Here is a 24,298-nt window from a genome sequence, read left to right as displayed (position 1 = left end):
AGCTGGGTCTATTCCTGGGCTCTCTACTCTGTTCCATTAATTGATTTGTCTGTTCTTTTGTCAATACCACACTGTCTTGATTACTGTATCTTTACAGTAAGTCTTGACGTGGGTAGTGTCAATCCTCCAACTTTTTCTTCTAAAAAACTGTGTTGATTATTCTGGGTCTTTGGCCTCTACAGATAAACTTTAGAATCCGTTTGTCAATATCTACAAAATAACTTGCTGGGACTTTGACTGGGATTCCATTGCATCTATAAATCAAGTTGAGAAACACTGACATCTTGACAACATTGAATCTTCCTTCCATAAACATGGAATATCTCTCCATTTATTTAGTTCTTCTTTTATTTCTTTCATCAGAGTCTTGTAATTTTCCTCATAAAAATCTTGTACATATTTTGTTAGATTTATACCTAGGTATTTTATTTTTGGGGGGGTGCTAATATAAATTATATTGTGCTTCTAATTTCAAATCCCACTTGCTCACTGCCAGAATATATGAAAGTTACTGACTTTTGTATATTAACCAGGTATCTTGAAATATTACTATACTTGCTTATTCATTCCAGGAGTTTTTCTGTTAATTCTCTTGCATTTTCTACATAGATGATTATGCTATATGTGAACAAGAACTTTATTTCTTCCTTCCAAATCAGTTTACCTTTTTTTTTTTTTTTTGAGACGGAGTCTTGCCGTGTCGCCCAGGCTGGAGGGCAGTGGCCGGATCTCAGCTCACTGCAAGCTCCGCCTCCCGGGTTTACACCATTCTCCTGCCTCAGCCTCCCGAGTAGCTGGGACTACAGGCGCTGCCACCTCGCCCGGCTAGTTTTTTGTACTTTTTAGTAGAGACGGGGTTTCACCATGTTAGCCAGGATGGTCTCAATCTCCTGACCTCGTGATCCGCCCGCCTCGGCCTCCCAAAGTGCTGGGATTAGAGGCGTGAGCCACCGTGCCCAGCTATCAGTTTACCTTTTATTTCTTCTCTCTTTTTTTTTTTTGTCTTGGTACATGAGTTAGGATTTCTTGCCTGATGCTGAAAGGGAACGTCCTTGCCTTGTTCCCGATCTTAGTGGAAAGCTGCTAGTTTCCATCATTAAGTATGATGTCAACTCTAGAGTTTTGGTTTTGTTGTGGCTGTTGTAGATAAATTATTTACCAAGTAGAGGAAATTCCTTTCCATTTCTAGTTTACTGAGAGGTTTTGGTGGTGTTGTTTTTTAATCATGAATGGGTGTTAGATTTTTCAAATGCTTTTTGTGCACTTACTACTATATGTGATTTTTTACTCTTTAGCCCACGGATGTGACAGATTACATTAACTGAATTTCAAAGGTTGAACCAGCCTTGTGTATGTGGGATACATCCCATTTTGTCACACTGTGTGATTTTTTTTTTTTTTTAATATACAGTGTTGGATTCAATTTGCTAATGTTTGGTTGAGAATTTTTGTATCTTTGTTCATGAGAGACATCGGTCTATAGTTTCCTTGTAAAGTCTTTGGTTTAGGCATTAGGGTGATTTCTGGCCTCACAGAATGAGTTAGGAAGTATTTTCTCTGCTATATTCTGGAAGAAATTATGGAGAATTAGTGTAATTTCTTAATTTTTGGTAGAATTCACCAGTAAATTCACTTTAACCTGGTGCTCTCTGTTTTGGAAGGTTATCAATTATTGATTCAATTTCTTTGGTCAGTATAGGGCCTATACAGACTGTGGATTTCTTCTTGTGTGAGCTTTGTCAGATGGCGTCTTTCAAGGAATTGATTCATTTCATCTAGGTTACCAAATGTGTGGGCACTGAGTTGTTCACAGCATTTCTAATGTTCCTATAGTGATGTCCACGCTTTCATTTCTGATATTAGTACTTTGTGTCCTCTCCCTTATTTTCTAAACTGGCCTAGTTAGAGGATCATCAGTTGTATTGAACTTTTCAAAGAATCACCTTTTGGTTTTGTTGACTTTCTCCACTGAGTTTCTGTTTTTAATTTCATTGATTTCTGCTTCAATAGTTATTTATTTTATTCTGCTTCCTCTGAATTTAATTTGTTCTTCTTTTTCTAGTTTTATAAGGTATAAGCTTAGATCACCAATTTTGGGTCTTTCTTTTTTCTAATATGTACCCCCTGAGTACTGGTTCACTGCATCCCACAAATTTTGATAAGTTCTGTTTTCATTTTCATTTAGTTCAAAATATTTTTAAATTTATCTTGCAATATCCTCTTTGACCCATGCGTTATTTAGAAGTGTGTTCTGAATCTCCAGGTATTTTAGAATTTTCCAGCTATCTTTCTGTTATTGATTTCTAGTTTTATTCCATTGTGATCTGACAGCAGACACTATATGATTTCTATGCTTTTACATTTGTTAAGGTGTGTTTTATGGCCCCAAATGTGGTCTAGCTTGGTGAATTTTCCATGAGGGCTTCAGAATAATCTCTTCTGCTGTTGCTGAATGAAGTTGTCTATAGGTGTCAGTTATATCCAGTTGATTGATGGTGTTGAGTCCACCTATGTCCTTATTGACTTTCTGCCTGCTGAATCTGTCCATTTCTGATAGTGTTGAAGTCTCCAACTACAATAGTGGATTCATCTATATCTCCTTGCAGTTTTATCAGTTTTTGTCCCACATGGTTTGATGCTCTGTTGCTAGGGGCATACTCATTAAAGATTATTATAATTTCTTAGAGAATTAGCCCCCTTATTATTATGTAATATCCATCTTTATCCCTGACATCTGTCTTTGCTTTGAAGTCTGCTCTGTCTGAAATTAATAAAGCTACTCCTGCTCTTCTGATTACTGTTAGCATGGTATACAGTTCTCCATCCACTTACTTTTCATCTATGTGTGTCTTTATATTTGAAGTGGGTTCTTATAGACCACAGAGTTGGATCTTGTTTTTTGACCTGCTCTGACAATCTGTTTATAAATTGGTACATTCAGATCACTGACACTGAAAATGATTATTGATGAAGTTGGGCTAATAGTTACCATATATATTACTGTTTTCTATTTCTTGCCCTTCTTATTTGTTCTTATTTTTGTCTTCCACGTTTTCCCTTTTGTAGTTTTAATTGAGCATTTTATGTGGTTTCATTTTATCTCCTTTCTTAGCATATCAGTTATACTTCTTTTTACACTTTTTTTAATGGTTGCCCTAGAGGTTGCACTATACATTTATAACCAGTCCAAGTCTCCTTTCAACTAACACTGTACTACTTCATAGGTAATGTGAATACCTTACAATAACAAAATAATTCTAATTCCTCCTCCCCATCCTTTGTATCATTGCTATAATTAATTTCACGTACGTGTGTGTGTATACACAAGCACACTCAATCAAATACACTGTTGCTATTAGTTTGAACACACTATCATCTATTACATCAATTAAGAATAGGAAAGTTAAAGTTTTCATTTTACCTTCGCTTAGCACTTCTTTGATGCTCTTTTCTTTATGTAGATCCATGTTTCTGACCTATATTATTTTCCTTCTGTCTAAAGAACTTCTTTTAACATTTCTTACAAGGCAGGTCTACTGGTAACAAATTCTCTCAATTGACTGAGAAAGCCTTTATTTGTCCTTAACTTTTGAAGGAAAATTTCTCAGGGTACAGAATTTTAGGTGGCATTTTCTCAATACTTTAAATGTTTCACTGCCCTCTCTTCTGCCTTGCATGATTTCTGAGAAGTCAGATGTCATTCTTATCTCTGCCCCTCTGTATGTATGGTATTTTCTTTCCCTCTAGCTTCTTCCAGGGTTTTTTCTTTGTTTTTCTGCAATTTGCAAATGATATACTTGGTGTCGTTTTTGGGCATTTATCTTGCTTGGCGTCCTGAGTTTCCTGGATCTGTGGTTTGGTGTCTGGCATTAACTTGGGAAAATTCTAAGCCATTATTGTTTCAAATATTTCTTCTGTTCCTTTCTCTGATTAGCATATCAATATTAGAATATTCATGATTAATGCTATTAGCATATTAATCATAGTTGTTCTTGATTCTCTCTGATAACTCCAAGATCCCTGCCAAGTCTGGTTCTGATGCTTGCTTTGTCTCTTCAAATTGTACTTTTTGCCATTTAGTATGCTCTGTACATTTTCGTTAAATGTCATACATGATACACTGGGTAGAAGGAGCTGCTATAAACAGGCTTTTAGTAATGTGGAGGTGAGATGTGAAGGAAAGGGCAGCTCTCCATAGTCCTGTGCAGGCCTGTGCCTCTGTATTGCAAGCTTCCCCAGGGCCTCTCAGTTGCTTGTTTGTGAACTGCAAAATGGGAGAGAATGGCTGGAGCAGGCTGAGTCAGTAGTTCCCTTCCCCAGGTCAGTTAGGCTGATGAAACCCCAGCAGGTGAGCCTTTGGTGTATGCGCTTCTCTTGAGGGCAGTCCTTGTTAAGAAAAAGAGCAATCTAGCGTATTTCAAAATGTTCCTTTTCTGCCTCCCCTGTCAGAAAAATAAGGGTTTTTTTGTTTTGTTTTGTTTTTGACATTTACTATGAAAACTGGTTTGAGTTCCTGGAGATAAAACTCACAAAAGCATGGGAGGGTGCTCTATGAGTGAGTCCTCCTGGAGTTTTTAACTCTCAGACTTTTCCAAACCTAGGCTAGAGCAGTCTGTCAATAACAGTGCAGGTTTCCCACCCTAGTGCTGGCTCCCGGGGAGCCTTCTGCAGCAGCATACTGTGATTCTCTGTAGCTGTCTGCGACCTCACTTCTCTTGCAGATCTAAAAGCTGCGGACTTTTCAGTTTATTCAGCTTTTTACTTCCCGTTGGAATAGAGTGGCAACCTCTAAATTCCTCATATATACGAAATTAGAAATGGGAAAATGATTTCTTAATCAACAAAAATATTCAGGCTAATAGGACTTTCATCTTCTGGTCTGAATTCTCCAAAAATTACCTTAAGGTTATATTCTGCAGATTCAAAGGATGAAGACAGTAATTTCTTAGATATTATTTACTCATCTCTCAGAATCTGTGAAGTTTCATTCAGAATTTTACAGAGATTTGGGAAAAAGAAGAATACCTGAGGAAAAGAAATGTCATCATCTTTAAACCAAAATTAAAATTCTAAGCCCCACACCATCTGAACGGACCCCTCTTCTTGGCCAAGGACATTCCAAAGTTAACCTGAAAAACTAGTTCAGGCCAGGATGGAAAGGGGGAGCCAGACATGCCTCATGATACCCTCCTCCCTTTTGGAATTACTGATGGAACAGACTCTTTAAGTCTGATAAGAAAACACTTACAGTCTATTCTCTCTGAAGTCTGCTACCTGGAGGCTTCATCTGCATGATAAAACCTTGGTCTCTAAAACCCTTTCTATTGACATTCCTTTCTATTGACTCCAGGCATTCCTTTCTACTGACTCCAGGTCTTTACATAATAACCAATAGGCAGTCCGAAAATCCCGCAATCCACCTATGACCTGGAATCCCCCTTCCCCTACCTGCTCCCCACTCCCAGTTGTCCTGCCTTTCCAGACTGAACCAATGTTGAGTGATGTCTTATGTCTCCCTAAATTGTATAAAACCAACCTGTAGCCCTACCACCTTGGGCACATGTTGTCAGGATCTCTCCAGGGCTGTGTCATGGGCCACTGGTCACACATTTTTTGGCTCAGAATAAATCTCTTGAAATATTTTACAGAGTTTGACTCTTTTCATCAGCAATCTGTTTCCCTCTTGGGCAGGATGGCATTTTAAAATACTTTGTTCATTGATCTTAGATATGCCAACCTGTTAAAAATTAATCTTTTTACACCCAACACAGAAAAATCTATGTCTGAAAGTGCACATTACTGTAATCAACATGGGTTGAAAAATACCTGTTGAGATGCTACTGCTAATGAGATATCACACAGACTTTGAAGGTCAGTCAGTTTCAATCCAAATGTAAAGCCCAGGATACTAAAAGCCACCGCTCATGTAACACAAAAGCCAGAGAGAAAAGCTATCTAACAGATGTCACTTATGGAACGCATAATTCTTTGTTTCCTGCTGTTTATGGATCATTGATCAAAAATCTGTGAATGACAAGACTCAACTGTAGATAATGGCAGTCTGTAGGGGAAAAGGACTTCTCTTTTAAAAGTACCTTTAAATAAGAAGAAAAATCTATTGTTCCTTTTCTAACAGAAAGGCTTTGATGTTTTATTTAAAACAAAACAATACATCACTTCTCCACAACTAGTAACATCTTCAAAAGATCAGCAAATAAAGCAAATGGATGTATAGCTCTGAACGTGCTCACAAAAAAAGGCAGGCTTCAGAACATCCAAGACTGTGAAATTTATCCTGATAAAGCACACAGTTTCTTAGCAAATAGTGGTTGAAATGAATATATTTAAAGTGTTCCTGGGAGTAACACACACTCACTGTGGTGAGATCAATAATAATATACATACTGTCAAAGGAATGTTCAAAACCCTGGTTTGGAAAATGCCTGCTATCTCAGAGCATCTTTACTTAAGACACTGGCAGGCTCTACTTCTTGACTAGCAATGCTAACATTCATTTTAAGAAAAAGAAGTCCCAGTAAGTAGTAGCATTCATGATTTCTGTTATCAATGATTTAGGGGGGGGGGTGTGTGTGTGTGTATATATATATATTTAGAACTTACAGTTATATATATAATATATATTATATATATTTAGAACTTAGTTATATATAATGTATAAATGTACATAAATATTATATATATACAGTTTTATATATATATATAAAACTGTAAGTCCTGGGATACACGTGTAGAACGTGCAGGTTTGTTACATAGGTATAAATGTGCCATGGTGGTTCGCTGCGTCCATCAATCCATCATCTACATTAGGTATTTCTCCTAATGCTATCCCTTCCCTTGTCACCCACCCTGCAACAGGGCTTGGTGTGTAATGTTCCCCTCCCTGTGTCCATGTGTTCTCATTGTTTAATGAGAATGGGAATGCTTCCAGCTTTTGCCCATTCACTATGATATTGGCTGTGGGTTTGTCATAAACAGCTCTTACTACTTCCAGATACATTCAATCAATACCTAGTTTATTGAGAGTTTTTAGCATGAAGGGGTGTTGAATTTTATCATAGGCTTTTTCTGCATCTGTTGAGATACTCATGTGGTTTTTGTCATTGGTTCTGTTTATGTGATGGATTACATTTATTGTTTTGCGAGTATTGAACCAGTCTTGCATGCTAGGGATGAAGCTGACTTGATTGTGGTGGATAAGTTTTTGATGTGCTGCTGGATTCAGTTTGCCAGTATTTTATTGAGGATTTTCACATTGATGTTCATCAGGGATACTGGCCTGAAATTTTCTTTTTTTGTTGCGTCTCTGCCAGGTTTTGATGTCAGGATGATGCTGACCTCATAAAATGAGTTAGAGAGGAGTCCCTCCTTTTCTATTGTTTGGAATAGTTTCAGAAGGAATAGTACCAGCTCCTCTTTGTACCTCTGGTAGAATTTGGCTGTGAATCTGTCTGGTCCTGGGTTTTTGTTGTTGGTGGTAGGCTACTAATTACTGCCTCAATTTCAGAACTTGTTCTTGATCTATTCAGGGATTTGACTTCTTCCTGGTTTAGTCTAGGGAGGGTATATGTGTCCAGGAATTTATCAATTTCTTCTAGATTTTCTAGTTTATTTGCATAGAGGTGTTAATAGTATTCTCTGATGGTAGTTTGTATTTCTGTGGGATCAGTGTTGATACCCCCTTTATCATTTTTTTTATTGTTTCTATTTGATTCTTTTCTCTTTTCTTCTTTATTAGTCCAGCTAGCGATCTATCTATTTTGTTAATCTTTTCAAAAAACCAGCTCCTGGATTAACTGATTTTTTGAAGGGTTTTTTGTGTCCCTATCTCCTTCAGTTCTGCTCTGATCTTAGTTATTTCTTGTCTTCTGCTAGCTTTTGAAAGTGTTTGCTCTTGCTTCTCTAGTTCTTTTCATTGTGGTGTTAGGGTGTCAATTTTAGATCTTTTCCGCTTTCTCCTGTGGGCATTTAGTGCTATAAACTTCCTTCTAAACACTGCTTTAGCTGTATCCCAGAGATTCTGGTACATTGTGTCTTTGTTCTCATTGGTTTCAAATAACTTATTTATTTCTGCCTTAGTTTTGTTATTTACCCAGTAGTCATTCAGGAGCAGGTTGTTCAGTCTCCATGTAGTTGTGTGGCTTTGAGTGAGTTTCTTAATCCTGAGTTCTAATTTGATTGCACTGTGGTCTGAGAGACTGTTTGTTATGATTTCCATTCTTTTGTATTTGCTGAGGAGAGTTTTACTTCCAATTATGTGGTCAGTTTTAGAGTAAGTGCAATGTGGTGCTGAGAAGAATGTATATTCTGTTGATTAGGGGTGGAGAGTTCTGTGAATGTCTGTTAGGTCCAATTGGTCCAGGACTGGGTTCAAGTCCTAAATATCCTTGTTAATTTTCTCGTTGATCTGTCTAATATTCATAGTGGGGTGTTAAAGTCTCCCACTATTATTGTGTGGGAGTCTAAGTCTCTTTGTAGGTCTCTGAGAACTTGCTTTGTAAATCTGGGTGCTCCTGTATTGGGTGCATATATATTTAGGATAGTTAGCCCTTCCCTTCTTGTTGCATTGATCCCTTGTACCATTATATAATGCCCTTGTCTTTTTTGATCTTTGTTGGTTTAAAGTCTTTTATCAGAGACTAGGATTGCAACCCCTGCTTTTTTTTGCTTTCCATTTGCTTGGTAAATATTCCTCCATCCCTTTATTTTGAGCCTATGTGTGTCTTTCCACGTGAGATGGATCTCCCGAATACAGCACACTGATGCGTCTTGACTCTATCCAATTTGCCAGTCTATGTCTTTTAATTGGGGTATTTAGCCCATTTACAATTAAGGTTAATATTGTCATGTGTGAATTTGATCCTGTCATGATGCTAGCTGGTTATTTCGCCGTTAGTTGATGCAGTTTCTTCATAGTGTCGATGGTCTTTACAATTTGGTATGTTTTTATAGTGCCTGGTACCAGTTTTTCCTTTCCATATTCAGTGCTTCCTTCAGGAGCTCTTGTAAGGCAGGCCTGGTGGTGACAAAATCTCTCATCATTTGCTTGTCTGTAAAGGATTTCATTTCCGTTTGGCTGGATATGAAATTCTGGGTTGGAAATTCTTTTCTTTAAGAATGTTGACTATTGGCCCCCACTGTCTTCTGGCTTGTAGGGTTTCTGCAGAGATCCGCTGTTAGTCCAGTGGGCTTCCCTTTGTGGGTAACCTGACCTTTCTCTCTGGCTGCCCTTAACATTTTTTCCTTTATTTCAACCTTGGTGAATCTGAAGATTGTGTCTTGGGGTTGCTCTTCTAGAGGAGTATCTTTGTGATGTTCTCTGTATTTCCTGAATTTGAATGTTGGCCTCTCTTGCTAGGTTGGGGAGGTTCTCCTGGATAATATCCTGAAGAGTGTTTTCCAACTTGGTTCCATTCTCCCCGTCACTTTCAGGGGCACCAATCAAATGTAGGTTTGGTCTTTTCACATAGTCCCATATCTTTGTTTGTTCTCTTTCATTCTTTTTTCTCTAATCTTGTCTTCACGCTTTATTTCATTAACTTGATCTTCAATCTCCGATATCCTTTCTTCTGCTTGATTGATTCAGCTATTGATACTTGTGTATGCTTCACAAAGTTCTTGTGCTGTGTTTTTCAGCTCCATCAGGTCATTTATGTTCTTCTCTAAACTGGTTATTCTAGTTAGCAATTCCTCTAACCTTTTTTCAAGGTTCTTAGCTTCCTTGCATTTGGTTAGAACAGGCTCCTTTAGCTCGGTGAAGTTTGTTATTACCCACCTTCTGAAGGCTACTTCTGTTAATTCGTAAACTCATTCTCTGTCCAGTTTTGTTCTCTTGCTGGCGAGGACTTGTGATCCTCTGGGGAAGAGGCATTCTGGTTTTTGGAATTTTCAGCCTTTTTGCACTGGTTTTTCCTCATCTTTGTGGATTTATCTACCTTTGGTCTTTGATGCTGGTGACCTTTGGATGGGATTTTTGTGTGGATGTCCTTTTTGTTGATGTTGATGCTATTCCTTTCTGTTTGTTAGTTTTCCTTCTAACAGTCAGGCCCGTTGCTGCAGGTCTGCTGGAGTTTGTTAGAGGTCCACTCCAGACCCTGTTTGCCTGGGTATCATTGGTGGAGGCTGCAGAACAGCAAAGATTGCTGCCTGTTCCTTCCTCTGGAAGCTTCGTCCCAAAGGGGCACCCACCAGATGCCAGCCAGAGCTCTCCTGTCTGAGGTGTCTGTCGACCTCTGCTGGGTGGTGTCTCCCAGTCAGGAGGCATGGGGGTCAGCGACCCACTTGAGGAGGCAGTCTGTCCCTTAGTAGAGATCAAGCACTTTGCTGGGAGATCTGCTGCTTTCTTCAGAGCTGGCAGGCCAGAACGTTTAAGTCTGCTGAAGCTGCACCCCCAGCCACCCCTTCCCCTAGGTGCTCTGTTCCAGGGAGATGGGAGTTTTATCTAAAAGCCCCTGACTGGGGCTGCTGCCTTTCTTTCAGAGATGCCCTGCCCAGAGAGGAGGAATCTAGAGAGGCAGTCTGGCTACAGTGGCTTTGCCGAGCTGTGGTGCGCTCCACCCAGTTTGAACTTCCAGGTGGCTTTGTTTACACTGTGAGGAGAAAAACGCTTACTCAAGGCTAAGTAATGGCAGATGCCCCTCCCCACACCAAGCTTGAGCATCCCAGATGGACTTCAGACTGCAGTGCTGGCAGTGAGAATTTCAAGCCAGTGGATCTTAGCTTGCTGGGCTCCATGGGGGTGGGATCTGCTGAGCTAGATCATTTGTCTCCCTGGCTTCATTCCCCTTTCCAGGGGAGTGAATGGTTCTGTCTCGCTGACGTTCCAGATGCCACTAGGGTATGAAAAAAAAAACTCCTGCAGGTAGCTCAGGGTCTGCCCAAATGGCCACCCACTTTTGTGCTTAAAACCAGGGCCCCGGTGGTATAGGCACCTCTCCTGGTCTGTGGGTTGCACAGAACATGGGAAAAGCGTAGTATCTGGGTTGGAGTCCACCGTTCCTCATGGCACAGTCCCTCAAGGCTTCCCTTGGCTAGGGGAAGCAGTTCCTGGATTCCTTGCACTTCCCAGGTGAGGCGACACCCCACCCTGTTTCGGCTCAGCCTCCATGGGCTGCACCCACGGTTTAACCAGTCCCAGTGAGATGAGCCGGGTATCTCCGTTGGAAATGAAGAAATCACCTGCCTTCTACATTGATCTCGCTGGGGGCTGCAGATCAGAGCTGTTTCTATTCGGCCAGCTTGCTAGCCAGCCTATAAGGCTTTAGTTTTCAATCTTCAATGGAATTTTGGTTGTTATTGATTAATGCAAATAAACCTTTAAAATTGTATTGTTTTAGTGAAATACTACAAATCTTAAATTATATAAAACAATGACATCTGTTGAATTCTGGGTTTGAGAACCTATTTATCTCAGTAAGACACATGAATCAAAAGTATTAAAAAGGGAATTGTATGATATTTGGCCAAAGTGACATAATAATCCAATAATTCTGTCATGGTATCCAAAGTGTCATTAATAAGTAACTCAAATAATTTAGTTAAGAAGAATGCATTTAAAAAAAAAAAGAAGAAGAAGAAGAATGCATTTTACAAACACAGATACACAACTTTGCCATGTATCCAATATACCTTAGACAACTCCATGCCTGGCCCGCACTGGTTGCAGGGAACACAATTTCCAGACCGATCCCTGAATTCTTGTTGTCTACAGTCTCCTGTTTCACAAGTCACTTTACATGACTGAAAAAAAAAATTTAACAAAATGTTATCTTAAAGTATGTTAAACTTTTTTTTTGCAAGAAAGGAACAATATTTTCAATATCAGTCACACAATCACTGAATGTAAACATCAGTTCAGAGTCAATTCAATGTTCACTTTAGGAAGAAAACCCACTTTCTGAATAAGTCAGTGGAACTAAATCAATAAGCCAAATTCTTCTCTGTATTCCAGAGAATACTCATTGGTTCTCTAAACAGGGTGTGCCATTTTCTCGGAATTAACTGCTATCCTCCTCAGAAACCCTTCTGGGACCCAAGATATGACATGACTTAGGAGCTGTTCTCTTCTCTAAGTAAGAAGATATTTGAAAACAAAAAACAGTTATGACTTTGTTTGATATAGGACCCAAGGTCCTTTTGCTACCAGAAAAATATCTGAATTAAAAAAATTTTTCGTCTGTAAGAAATATAAACATATTCAAGTGTAATGAATTAAATAAATTGAATAGATTAGTATAGCCACAAGAACTTTGCAATTATCCTTCAGACTTATCTGCCATGTGGCTCTGATGGGGACGTTTCAACCCTTTTCAACTGAACTACATTTCCTTAGAGGCTGTCTTTCAAATAATAATTTCTAACAATCAGGACACCAGTAAAATTCTTGGTGATGATGATAAAGAGGGCAGTAGTGGCCCAACTCTCAGGGCTCCTCAAAGTAGAAGTGCCACTGAAATCTGAGCTTATGCCTTTACTGATTACCAGTGAGCCCCTGCCCGGGACCTAACAATATACTTTGGTTCACAGCACAGGACTTAAAGGGAAAATTCATACTTAGGCAAAAACAAAGGTTATTTGTCATTTTCCAAAATGTAGCTTTTCTCTCTTATTTTCTCTGAAAACAAGTTATCGTTGTATGATATCCTAGCAAAGTATGTTATCTGCTGAACAGACAGTATTTACTAAATAATGTTGGTATTACCAGCATCACAGAATTGGTGAAGACATTTGGTCCAACCTCTTATCCTAAGCAAGAATGCACTGAATAGTGCTACTGACGCGGTTGTTTTCCTTAATGGAAGCTGAAAATCTTAGGAGGAACTAGGGGAACAGACACTGCTGTTCTGTCTAATGCTTACCACACAGTTGAGCACAGGACATTGTGATGCATATAACTCTGTACAAACCTCCTCCACCTTGAAGCAGGAATATCATGAAGTTATTTAACAACCTCTTTAAGGTGAAAGGTTTAATATCTAGGGCAAGCAGGAGGAAGAATTCAAGGTGACGTTTGAGACTAGAAAATTCTTTGAGGTGGCGAGGCACGGTGGCTCACGCTTATAATCCCAGCACCTTGGGAGGCCAAGGTGGGTGGATCACGAGGTCAAGAGATTGAGACCATCCTGGCTAACACGGTGAAACCTTGTCTCTACTAAAAATACAAAAATTAGCTAGGTGTGGTGGTGTGCACCTGTAGTCCCAGCTATTTGGGAGGGCTGAGGCAGGAGAATCACTTGAACCTGGGAAGCGGAGGTTGCAGTGAGCCAAGATCACACCACTGCACTCCAGCCTGGTGACAAAAGAAAAAAAAAAAAAAAAAAAAAAAGAAAGAAAATTTTTTAAGGCTGTGAAGACTCCTGCCTCAACTCCTCCTCAATGCCCAATCTTGGAGGAGTTTACTTATTTATAAGGGGTAGGAACTTCCCTTCCACCACAAAGAAACTGTAAAGAGAAAGAAATTACACAACCTTCCACTTAGACCATTATTCAATGTTTAACAGCCTCCAATTACAGAAGGGAAGCTCTCCTACATTCACCTGAGTCCCACTTTGTCTTCATTTATATTTTTTATTTTTGTTTATCTCTTTATTTATTTCTGAGATGCAGTCTCGCTCTGTCGCCCAGGCTAGAGTGCAGTGGTGTGATCTCAGCTCACTGCAACCTCCGCCTCTCACGTTCAAGCGATTCTCCTACCTCAGCCTCCCAAGTAGCTGGGATTACAGGTGCGCACCACCACGCCCAGTTAATTTTTGTACTCTTAGTAAAGATGGGGTCTCACCATGTTGGCCAAGCTGGTATTGAACTCCACACCTCAAATGATCCACCTGCCTCAGCCTCCCAAAGTGCTGGGATTGCAAGCATGAGCCACAGCATCCAGCTTAACTTTGTCTTTCAAGAAAACTTCGCATATTGTCTTCAGTGTAAATCTTTCTTTATATATCTGCAGATCATTATTTTATCTCGATTAAATACATTTTGTTCTTTTGAACACCTTCATAAATCTTCTGTCCAACTTTCAAACATTAAAATTTTCCATCTGTTTTTCATGCTTTTTGGAACCAAGAAGAATATAAACAACTATATAAAATAATAACTTCTAAAAACCTATTCTAAATTATTCATAAACTGTGTAGGTCATGGGCTCCAAATTAGATTTTATGGTCTTTTAGCTTCTGGCATACATTACAAGAGATATAGGCCTATAAAGGCAAAATAGTATCATTGTCATAGTGCCACAAGTAACACTGCAATTTTATGATTTCACCTACACTTAAATGAGGTAATTTCAACAATTGTTACAAATATCATGAATAAGCAGCAATCTTTCACTTATTAATTACATGCAAAAATAATAAAATGCCATTTGAAAGAGATAAAAACATAATATTGGATCAGAAACAGAAAATTATTTTGGGCCAGGTGTGGTGGCTCACTCCTGTAATCCCAGCACTTCGGAAGGCCAAAGCAGGCAGATCACCTGAGGTCAGGAATTCAAGATCAGCCTGGACAACATGGTGAAACCCCATCTCTACAAAAAATACAAAAATTAGCTGGGAGTGGTGGCGGGTGTCTGTAATCCCAGTGACTTGGGAGCCTGAAGCAGGAGAACTGCTTGAACCTGGGAGGCAGAGGTTACAGTGAGCCAAGATTGCACCACTGCGCTCCAGCCTGGGCAAAAGAGCAAGACGCTGTCTCAAAAAAAATAAAAATAAAAAACAAAATTATTTTGGTACTGCTACTACTTATTAGTACATGAATTCTTTCACCACATTTTTATTAAAGAAAAAAAGAGTTTACTTACCAAATAGCCTAGTAATACTAAAAGAATGAAAAACGTTTTCTCTTGTTCTAGTAGCACCTTTAAAGCCATCGTTCTTATCAAATGTATTTATTGTTGGAGAGTTCTAAATAAAAGATAGAAAGGAAGATGCAGTTGATATGAAAACATCAGTGACTGTGCTCTGTTTACTATACAATATTTACCACTTACTATATAGACTAGGTAATAAATATTATTTGTGTTTTAAAAGAAACCACCTTTAAAAAAGAAAAAAGACAAATAATACGTAATTCTTTTATAATTCATATTATGAGAACTGAAGCTCTGTTTACCTATACATATATTCAAAACTCTTACAGGCTCTGAGTTTCCAGACTACACCGCCTTTATTGATATTTTCTACCCATGTCTTTACAGCGGCCAATCTACTTCACTCAGCATGAAATTCTAGTCAAATAGTGACTATGTAAACCTCCCATTTATATGGGTTTAGACAATGCCAACAGGGCAATGATAGTGATAAAATAACAACCCTTACTAGGCACTATGTGCCAAGTACTATTTTCAGCATGCTAACTCACTTAATCCTCACAACTACTCTAGAAGATAGATCCTGTCAGTATTCCCATTTCAGCGATGGGGAAACAGACTCAGAGAGAGCTATGTAACCTGCCCAAGGTCACACTGCTAGTAAGAGGCACAGCTGGATGCAAACCCAGGTGGAGCATCCATTTCTACATCTACTGTGTCACATACACCCTGACAGACAATGTGTTATTAAATGAAGACACTAGGTTTGTATCTTGACAACTTTGTCTTCACTAAGAAGCAGACAGATAACATTTCGCATTTGTGAATTCTTTCCCAAACCAGTATGGTGCACAGTATGTACGGCAGAAAAATAAGCATTCATCTTAAAACATCTAAAAGTCATTTACGAGTGATGAAATCACAGGCACTAACCCAACATTTCAATAGAAGATAAACCGAGCCTCTTTATCTTTACCAGGAATGATCTAAAATGTAGAACCAAATCTGGCTGTTTTTTACAGATCCACACATGTCCACAGAAGAGATCAAAAAGAAAAAGCGAAGCCTCATCTGGCTGCTCCATCAGGTAGAGAAACAGCGGTTCTGTTTCCTTTAAAGTTGAAGTTTCCAAAACTAACAGATCCCAAGTGGATCATCTGACTTAGAAAGAAACCAGAGCACAGAACCAGAACCATGGGCAAAGAGCTCAAGAAAAACAACGACGACAACAACAAAGGAGGCAGAGGGGGCAGAGCTGCGGGCTGAGCAGCTACCGGGGTGAGCTGATGGGCACCCCGGAGTGGCTGAACCCAGATGAACCACGTCCACTGCCTGGGCAGGTCACATTGCCAGGGCAATGAAAAATAATTTACCTTTGTTGAGTGAATGACCCATTTGAAGTGAATTCAAACAGCTTTTTTCACTTTTCCAGCTACTTGGTCATAACTTTTTTCCCCGCTGGCATATCTCAAAATCATCCAGCAATTACCCAACCATGCAACTTACTGCTTGTGTAGACACAGGGTGAGGGTGAGAAGATAAAAATCACATTCTTTGAAGTGCATGCTTCAGGTTATTTCTTTTATGATACGATCTTAAATTTTTAAAAACGTATTCAGTTTTAAAAGTAAAAAATGTGTAATTTAGGTGGAATTAAAACTAATAAGAAACAACGGGGATAATGCCAAAGCATTTACACAAAATATGAGACAAAGAGATTGACAAGTCAGTCAGCACATACCATATTCGAGCGATTAGTCTGGATAGAATCGTCTAGTGGGATGCTACACTAACTACTGAAAAAGACAGACAAATCATGAAGCACTTCTTAACATTGTCACTTTGATGCTACCCATTCATAAGGAGACAAAAATAGAACCCATCTCACAGGGGTGTTGTGAGGACTAACTGGGCTAATACAAAGCGCTGAGCCCAGCACCTGGAGCAGTCGCTGATGCTATTACTGCTGCTGTTGTTGAGACCACCACTTATGAGCTGTGCAACCTGGGATAAGTTCCTTAACCCTGAGTCTCAGTTTCCTCATCTCTAAATGGGGCAGACTGATAGTACCTACCTCCTGAAATTGCTGTGAGGAGTTAGTTTAACAGCTGTAAAGCACTTTCAGGAGAATTAGCTGATATAAACTGTTTCTGGCACATGATAAGTGCTATAGAAGTGTTAGCAACTATTATTGTCCTTCATGTTAATGACATTATTATGGAGGATCAAACGATCTGTTAGGATGTGACAGTCCTCGAAGACTGTAATCCATCGGACAAATAGGAGGCATCTAGGCGGCCGCAGTAAAGTGGCAGCAGCGTTTTAGCCCTCGGGACCCAGGAGCCTGCAGAAGGCATCTGAAGACTAAGAATCCACCAAGAGTCTGAACCAGGCATTTATAATGTTGAGTACTGTGCTACTGCTTTAAAAAAGCATAGCTTCGGTGGCTCACGCCTGTAATCCCAGCACTTTGGGAGGCCAAGGCGGGTGGATCACGAGGTCAGGAGATCAGGACCATCCTGGCTAACACGGTGAAACCCTGTCTCTACTAAAAATACAAAAAACTAGCCAGGCGAGGTGGCGGGCGCCTGTAGTCCCAGCTCTCGGGAGGCTGAGGCAGGAGAATGGCGTAAACCCGGAGGCGGAGCTTGCTGTGAGCTGAGATCCGGCCACTGCACTCCAGTCTGGGCGACAGAGCGAGACTCCGTCTCAAAAATAAATAAATAAATAAAATAAAGCATAGCTTTTTTAGGCTTTCTACCACACTCTAAAGCAGACATTTATCCCCTATGATGGAAGAGAAAACTGAAGGTCAAAGGAAACAAATGCTAGAACCAGTGGAAATCAAATCCAGTTCATGCCCAGTAACTCCACAACTGGGCTCCTCAGCATCCCGCTATGCTGACCTAGGCTTGTGTCCTAACCCATCACCAGCTTCCAATGACTCCTGCCATTCGGGACAGCAGGGCGACCTCAACAAAACTGATGAGAGACACATATGCAATAATACATTTAATCATGTATTTATTCATTCAACAAACATTGGTTAAATGGTCCTTAGGTGCCTGAAAGGAGGCAGCACTAGGCTAGAAGACACTACAACTTGTTCCTTCAAGGGAGCTCGCAGCTTGGCCAAGGTAGTGATCTTCAAAACACCTTTTGACATAGCCTGGCCTAGGAGTATTTTAGAAATAAACAATTTAGCTGGTGGACGGTTATAAGTGTGACCTTGAATTTCCTGAAGTGGAATGAAATTCTTTGGCATTCATAAACAGAAGGAAAATTTCATAAAATAGCTTAAGCGTTTAAGTAATAATATTTAAAATATAAATAAGGCAATCAAAAGGTTATTTATTAAAACTATTTTTAAATTCTGGACATCCAGGGTCTGGCCCAAAGACAGAAACATGCTTTTATATGCTTCAGTGTTCTATTTATTTGGGGATGATTTAGCAAGCACAAGCCCTACAAATGACTGAGATGATGTACCATGGGTCTGGCTGCTGGGGGTTTTTATAGTTTGCCAAAACCTCCAGTCTCCACAGCATCTGTAACAGCCTAGCATGCATTTCTTGGAGGACATGTGCAGAGAAACTGGCCTCATATAAGCACTAGGGAGAAGACTAAGGATGCCTGGGTTTACTGTATTCCACGAGCATGAAACGGCGGCCTCACTATCTGCTATTCAATGACAATACGCAGCTTGGCAGTATCCGGAGCATGCAAAGAAGGGACACGAACCCCAAGTGCAGAGCGGGGAAACATGCTGTTCAGCTGCACACAGAGTGGCTGCTTCTCGAAGCTGCTCAGCCTGCTCGTTTGAGTGAACGGTAACTAACACGGATGTGTCCTAATTGGCCTCCCTCTAAGATAAATCCAATAAGTGTTACAATGCACACCCCTTCTGCCTTCTTGTCCAAAATCATGAACACCTGTGTCACCACGCAGAGACAGGGGAGCACTGCTGGGGAGGAGCAGCTCCGGGCTTCATCTCTGATTGGGTGGGTGGACCCCTGGATCTCAAACCACAGTGACTGCTTCCACCAGCAGATCCCTCAACTGTCCCTTCCTCTACAATGCCTGCCCCCGGCCTGTCACAGGCCTTCTGGAATCCCCTTAAATCTGCATCAGCATCTCTTCTTTCTGCTTCCACAGCACGCTGGACTTCCACTCACTGCATAACTACCTGGCTACTTCTCTCTCTTTCTAGCCTTTCTGTTGCACCTGGTCAGCATTTATTTTCTTTAGTCACTGCAACACTTAATCTTTAAAATTTGCTTTCAATAATAAAACTGAAGAATGTTCTTGAAAAATTAGACAATCTGACAGCCCTGAGTCCCACACCAAGGTAACATGAGCTAGAGCTAACGATTAGTTGTCCCTCACATCGAAGGACATGTTCTTTAGTGCACTAGTTTCCGCCACTCCCCACGGTCACACTGGGCTCCCTTCCCTCATTTTATCACCAACGCAGCAACTGGAGTTGACCACCAATCAAATAAGGTTTGAGGGCTTAATGACAAAAGCTTTGATTTCACTATAGAACTGTAACTCACAATATGTGCCCGATGCATGCTAAGTGAAGAAAGGAATTCATTCATTAGGGATAACAGTTTACTTCTCAGAGTTCTAAGGGACAAAATAATATATGGGAAAAATCTGAGCAAATATAACCTGAGGTTGAAATGCGAGTCACTGTGGTAGAAGAAATCCAGGGCAGAATCCCATGTCTTGAAGGTAGTGCTCTAATATAGACCAGAATCACTAAGGAGGAAGAATGGTGATAATCAGAAAGAAAATTATCTTACCATCAGTAACCTTTCTGAGAATCATCTATATTTTTGATGGTGTAAATGACCAAAACATACGTGCTTTGTAATAATTCTAATAATCTGGATACTCTTTTTTTCAGAATAAATTAATTTTCTTTTTTTCCTATCTCTTAAAAGCTATTTATTATCCAACAGATACAGTGCATGCAATTGGTAACAGTTTTCATCTAAAAAACTGTATTCACACTATGTAATGAAACTATAGTCAACTCATACTCTTTTTCTAATATGTAATAAGATGAAACATTTTTAAAATGTCAACATTAAACTGGCAGTTTTAAAATTTATAAACCAGCACTGAAATAAAGTCAATGCTATAAATACAGCCTTTGGCATTTTAATGGCACAACATAATCGCGAGTGACTTAGAAATACTGCCAGTCCCACAGGCAAAGAGAATAAGACATTAATTAGAAATTTAGAGTAGTGCTATTTCCAAACAAAACAATAACCCCCGGCTTCCAGGTATTCTGTATCTTAGCCTTCAATCTCACTATATTCGGAGAATCATTCTTCTTACATAATACAGTTGGCAGACCTCTTTGTAGCCTAGGAACTTACAAAGGTGTGCTGTGATAAGAATACACATATTGTTATTGGCTGGGAAATGAGAACGGTTTCTCTTTTTCAAATTATAAGGTATTTTCTACTAAAAACCCTAAAAGCTTAAAAATTTTCTGCTGCCAAATACAGTATCTCCAATTCTCCCAAAGCTCAAAACAGTAAGGGCCTCTATTAGACTCCTAATTTTTTTTTTTTTTAATAAAACTTAACCTAGATCCAGCAATCCCACTGCTGGGTATCTACCCAGGGAAAAATAATTCATTATACGAAAAAGATACTTGCACACGCATGTTTATAGCAGCACAATTCGTAGCTGCAAAAATATGTAACCAGCCCAAATGCCCATCAATCAATGAGTGGCTAAAAAAAACCGTGGTGTGTGTGTGTGTATATATATATATATATATATATACACACACACACACATATATATATATACACACATATATATATATACACACACATATATATATACACACATATATATATATATACACACATATATATATACACACACACACACACATATATATATATATATATGACGGAATACTACTCAGCCATAAAAAGGAATGAATTAATGGCATTCACAGCAACCTGGATGGGACTGGAGATTATTATTCAAAGTGAAGTAACTCAGGAATGGAAAACCAAACATCGTATGTTCTTACTCAAAAGTGGGAGCTAAGCTGAGGATGCAAAGGCATAAAAATGATACAATGGACTTTGGGGACTTGGAGGGAAAAGGTGGAGGGGGATGAGGGATAAAAGGCTACAAATTGGGTTCAGCATATACTGCCCAGGTGATGGGTATACCAAAATCTCACAAATCACTGCTAAAGAACTTACTCATGTAACCACATACCACCTATTCCCCAAAACCCTAAAGATACAAAGAAAAAATAAATAAAAATAAAAACAACAACAAAAAATAACCCAGTGCAGGGTTTTCTGAGACTAATTCTTTTTATTTCTCTAAGTTGTAAATTTTATCATCTGTGCATTAGGAAAATCACTGTCAGAATTCTCAAAATGTTCAGTCAACAAGCATATTGTAACTAATGTGCTTTTCCCAAAATTCATGAATGTTTCTCTACCCTAAAATACAAATGGAACAATGGTAGCATCAGAGACTAAGGGGACCTCAAACATCTACACAGATTTTCTTACAAGAATTGTGCACACCCATCTCTCAAACACAGCTGTTTAAATTTTTATTTTAGAAGGAAGTCTGGATAGATTCCAAAACCACTCTTTACACCATCTGTAGTGTTCTTCTGCAGTGTTAAGTAGCCCCTATTATTTCCCAGTTTCCCCATATGTGACCAATCCAAGCTGACCAAAGAGCTGCTAAATAACATTCAGTCTTCAGATACACAAGTTCCTTTGTGTTCTGTAATTGCTGAAGGGTAGTTGTTCTCTTTTTAAAACCCAGGTTTTAAAACTTTAGTTTTAAAAAAGTACATATTATGTGACATGTGGACTAGAAGATAACCCAATACTATTTAAACATCTTACTTTTAAATGTAAACATTTTAGATACATAAAATAGCAGGAGCTCACTACTCAACCACTAAATCATGAAAAAAAAATTCTGTTCGTACCCACTTTAATTTTATTTTTCTTCACCTAGAAGGCTACTTTATCATTTTTTTTTTTTTTTTTTTGTCCAACATTTTTAGCCATTGGAGTGATGACAATTAAACCCACAATGAACTATTATGGCCTACTTATTTGAATGTCTAAAATACAACATCTGGTCACACCATTGTTGGTGAAGATTTGGAGCATTCGAACTCTCATACACTGTTACTAGAAATGAAAGTGTAAAAACCACTTTGGAAAACAATTTGGACATTTCTTAAAATGTTAAGCACACATCTTTAATATTACCTAGACATTCTTCTCCCAATATTTTGGAAAGTAAACTTTCGTACAAAAAGTTGCACATGAATGTGCATAGCAGTTTTATATATAATAGCTAACAACTGAAAATAACCACGTGTCCATAAACAAGTCAAGAAATAAGTTATGGTGCATGCAATGGAATATTAGTCAGCAATAAAAATTATTTAACTTTTGATACCTGTAATAATACGGATGAATCTCAAAACAATTATTGTGAGTGAAAGAAGCCAGACCCCTCCTCCCAAAATGACATACTATACGATTACATGTATATGAAATTCTAGAAAATGCAAACTGATACATAACGACAAAGCAGATGAGAGGTTGTCAGGGGTGTGAAGAGGGCAAGGAAATATGGAAGAAAGGGATTACAACGAGCTGTAAGAAAACTTTTGGGTGTGTTTTATGTGTTCACCATCAGGATTGTGTTGGCAGTTTCACAGTACGTCAAAGCTTACCTAATTATAAAGTTAAATATATGCCACTTACTATATGTCAATCAATCTCACTAAGGGTATTAATTTTGTTGAATTTCAGTTGACATGTAACAATTGTAATATTTATCAGAGACAGTGATATTTTAATATATGTATACAATGTGTAATGATCAAATCGGGGTAATTCACATACGTATCATCTCAAATCTTTATTTTATTTATTTATTTATTTTGAGACGGAGTCTCGCACTGTTGCCCAGGCTGGAGTGCAGTGGTGTGATCTTGGCTCACTGCAAGCTCCGCCTCCCGGGTTCACGCCATTCTCCTGCCTCAGCCTCCTGAGTAGCTGGGACTACAGGCGCCGCCACCACGCCCGGCTAATTTTTTTTGTGTGTGTGTTTTCAGTAGAGACAGGGTTTCACCATGTTAGCCAGGATGGTCTCGATCTCCTGACCTCGTGATCCGCCCGCCTCAGCCTCCCAAAGTGCTGGGATTACAGACGTGAGCCACCGCGCCAGGCATCAAATCTTTATTTTTTCCTTATGTTGGGAACATTCAAAATCCTCTTCCAGATTTTTGAAAATACACAACAAATTGTTAACTATATTCACCCGACAATGCTACAGAACACTAGAATGTATTCCTTCTATCTAGTTGTAATTTTGTATCCATTAACGAACTGTCCCTATCCATTCCTCTCCTCTTCACTAGAAGGCTACTTTTAAAAGCCTGTGAATACTTAACAATCAGCTGCCACAAGACAAATATATTTAACATTTAACTGTTCCCTGGCTCTCTTATCACACAGGCAGCTGTCAATGTATTTACTGGGGGTGTGTTTTATTCAAGTGGGCATTCGTATTCAATCTGTAATCAACACAAATAGAATATGTTGGCCTTTTCCAGACTTTTTAATGTTTGACTTTAAATATTGATTCATCAGTTTTAAAAGGGCTTTGGGTTTTTTCACGTACTAAAGATGCCTGCAGTTTTTGTTTGAATCGTGTTAATTTTTGAGGGGTAGAATTGGCCACAGGTGATTGAGTTAAGCATAGGTTCAGAGGTTGCAATAGGTAAAAAGAGACTCAAATTCTTTTTATGTTAGCAGAATTCCTCACTTATGTTTAAAAAGTCCCCAACATGCCCTAAATTCATGTAACAGAACTATAACTAGGAAATTAAGGACAGCATGTGACATTACATGTCACAATCAATTTTCCATTATAAAATATATGTAAAAAGTCTATTATCATCTGAAGTTAAAAAGAAGTTCTGTTCCTTTTTTAAAAAATCTCTTTTACAGCTACTTTTACATGTGAGCAATGTTCCTTATTCAGTCTTCTGGATAGAAAAGGCACATCAACAGCCGGGCGCGGTGGCTCACGCCTGTCATCCCAGCACTTGGGGAGGCCAAGGCGGGCGGATCACAAGGTCAGGAGATCGAGACCATCCTGGCTAACACGGTGAAACCCCGTCTCTACTAAAAATACAAAAAAATTAGCCAGGTGTAGTGGCGGCACCTGTAGTCCCAGCTACTCAGGAGGCTGAGGCAGGAGAATGGCGTGAACCCGGGAGGCGGAACTTGCAGTGAGCCGAGATCGCGCCACTGCACTCCAGCCTGGGCGACAGAGCAAGACAGCGTCTCAAAACAAAAAAAGAAAAGAAAAGGCACATCGACATTGCAATTTCAAGTGCATAAGGCTCTTCATGTGTCCGTAACTGCATATTCA

At 39.2% G+C, this 24,298-nt stretch overlaps 1 protein-coding gene across 4 annotated transcripts in view; it reads right to left on the bottom strand.

The window, feature by feature from the left end:
* The window catches only part of TNFRSF19 (TNF receptor superfamily member 19), a 105,900-nt gene that overhangs the window by 72,055 nt on the left and 9,547 nt on the right, over window positions 1-24,298 (bottom strand). For 3 of the 4 annotated variants that reach the window (XM_025364696.1, XM_025364694.1, XM_025364695.1), the window contains exons 2-3: window positions 14,819-14,921; window positions 11,647-11,757 (exon numbers count right to left, since the gene is read on the bottom strand). The exons of the other annotated variant lie outside the window; for it this stretch is intronic. In XM_025364696.1, coding sequence (XP_025220481.1) covers window positions 11,647-11,757; window positions 14,819-14,887 — 180 coding nt within the window. In that variant the 5' untranslated portion in view covers window positions 14,888-14,921. The remainder of the gene's footprint in view (window positions 1-11,646; window positions 11,758-14,818; window positions 14,922-24,298) is intronic. 4 annotated transcript variants of the gene reach the window in all.

This window comes from Theropithecus gelada, chromosome 17 (assembly GCF_003255815.1).
Source record: "Theropithecus gelada isolate Dixy chromosome 17, Tgel_1.0, whole genome shotgun sequence".
NCBI lineage: Eukaryota > Metazoa > Chordata > Mammalia > Primates > Cercopithecidae > Theropithecus > Theropithecus gelada.
This window is presented reverse-complemented; position numbering and strand designations above follow the sequence as displayed.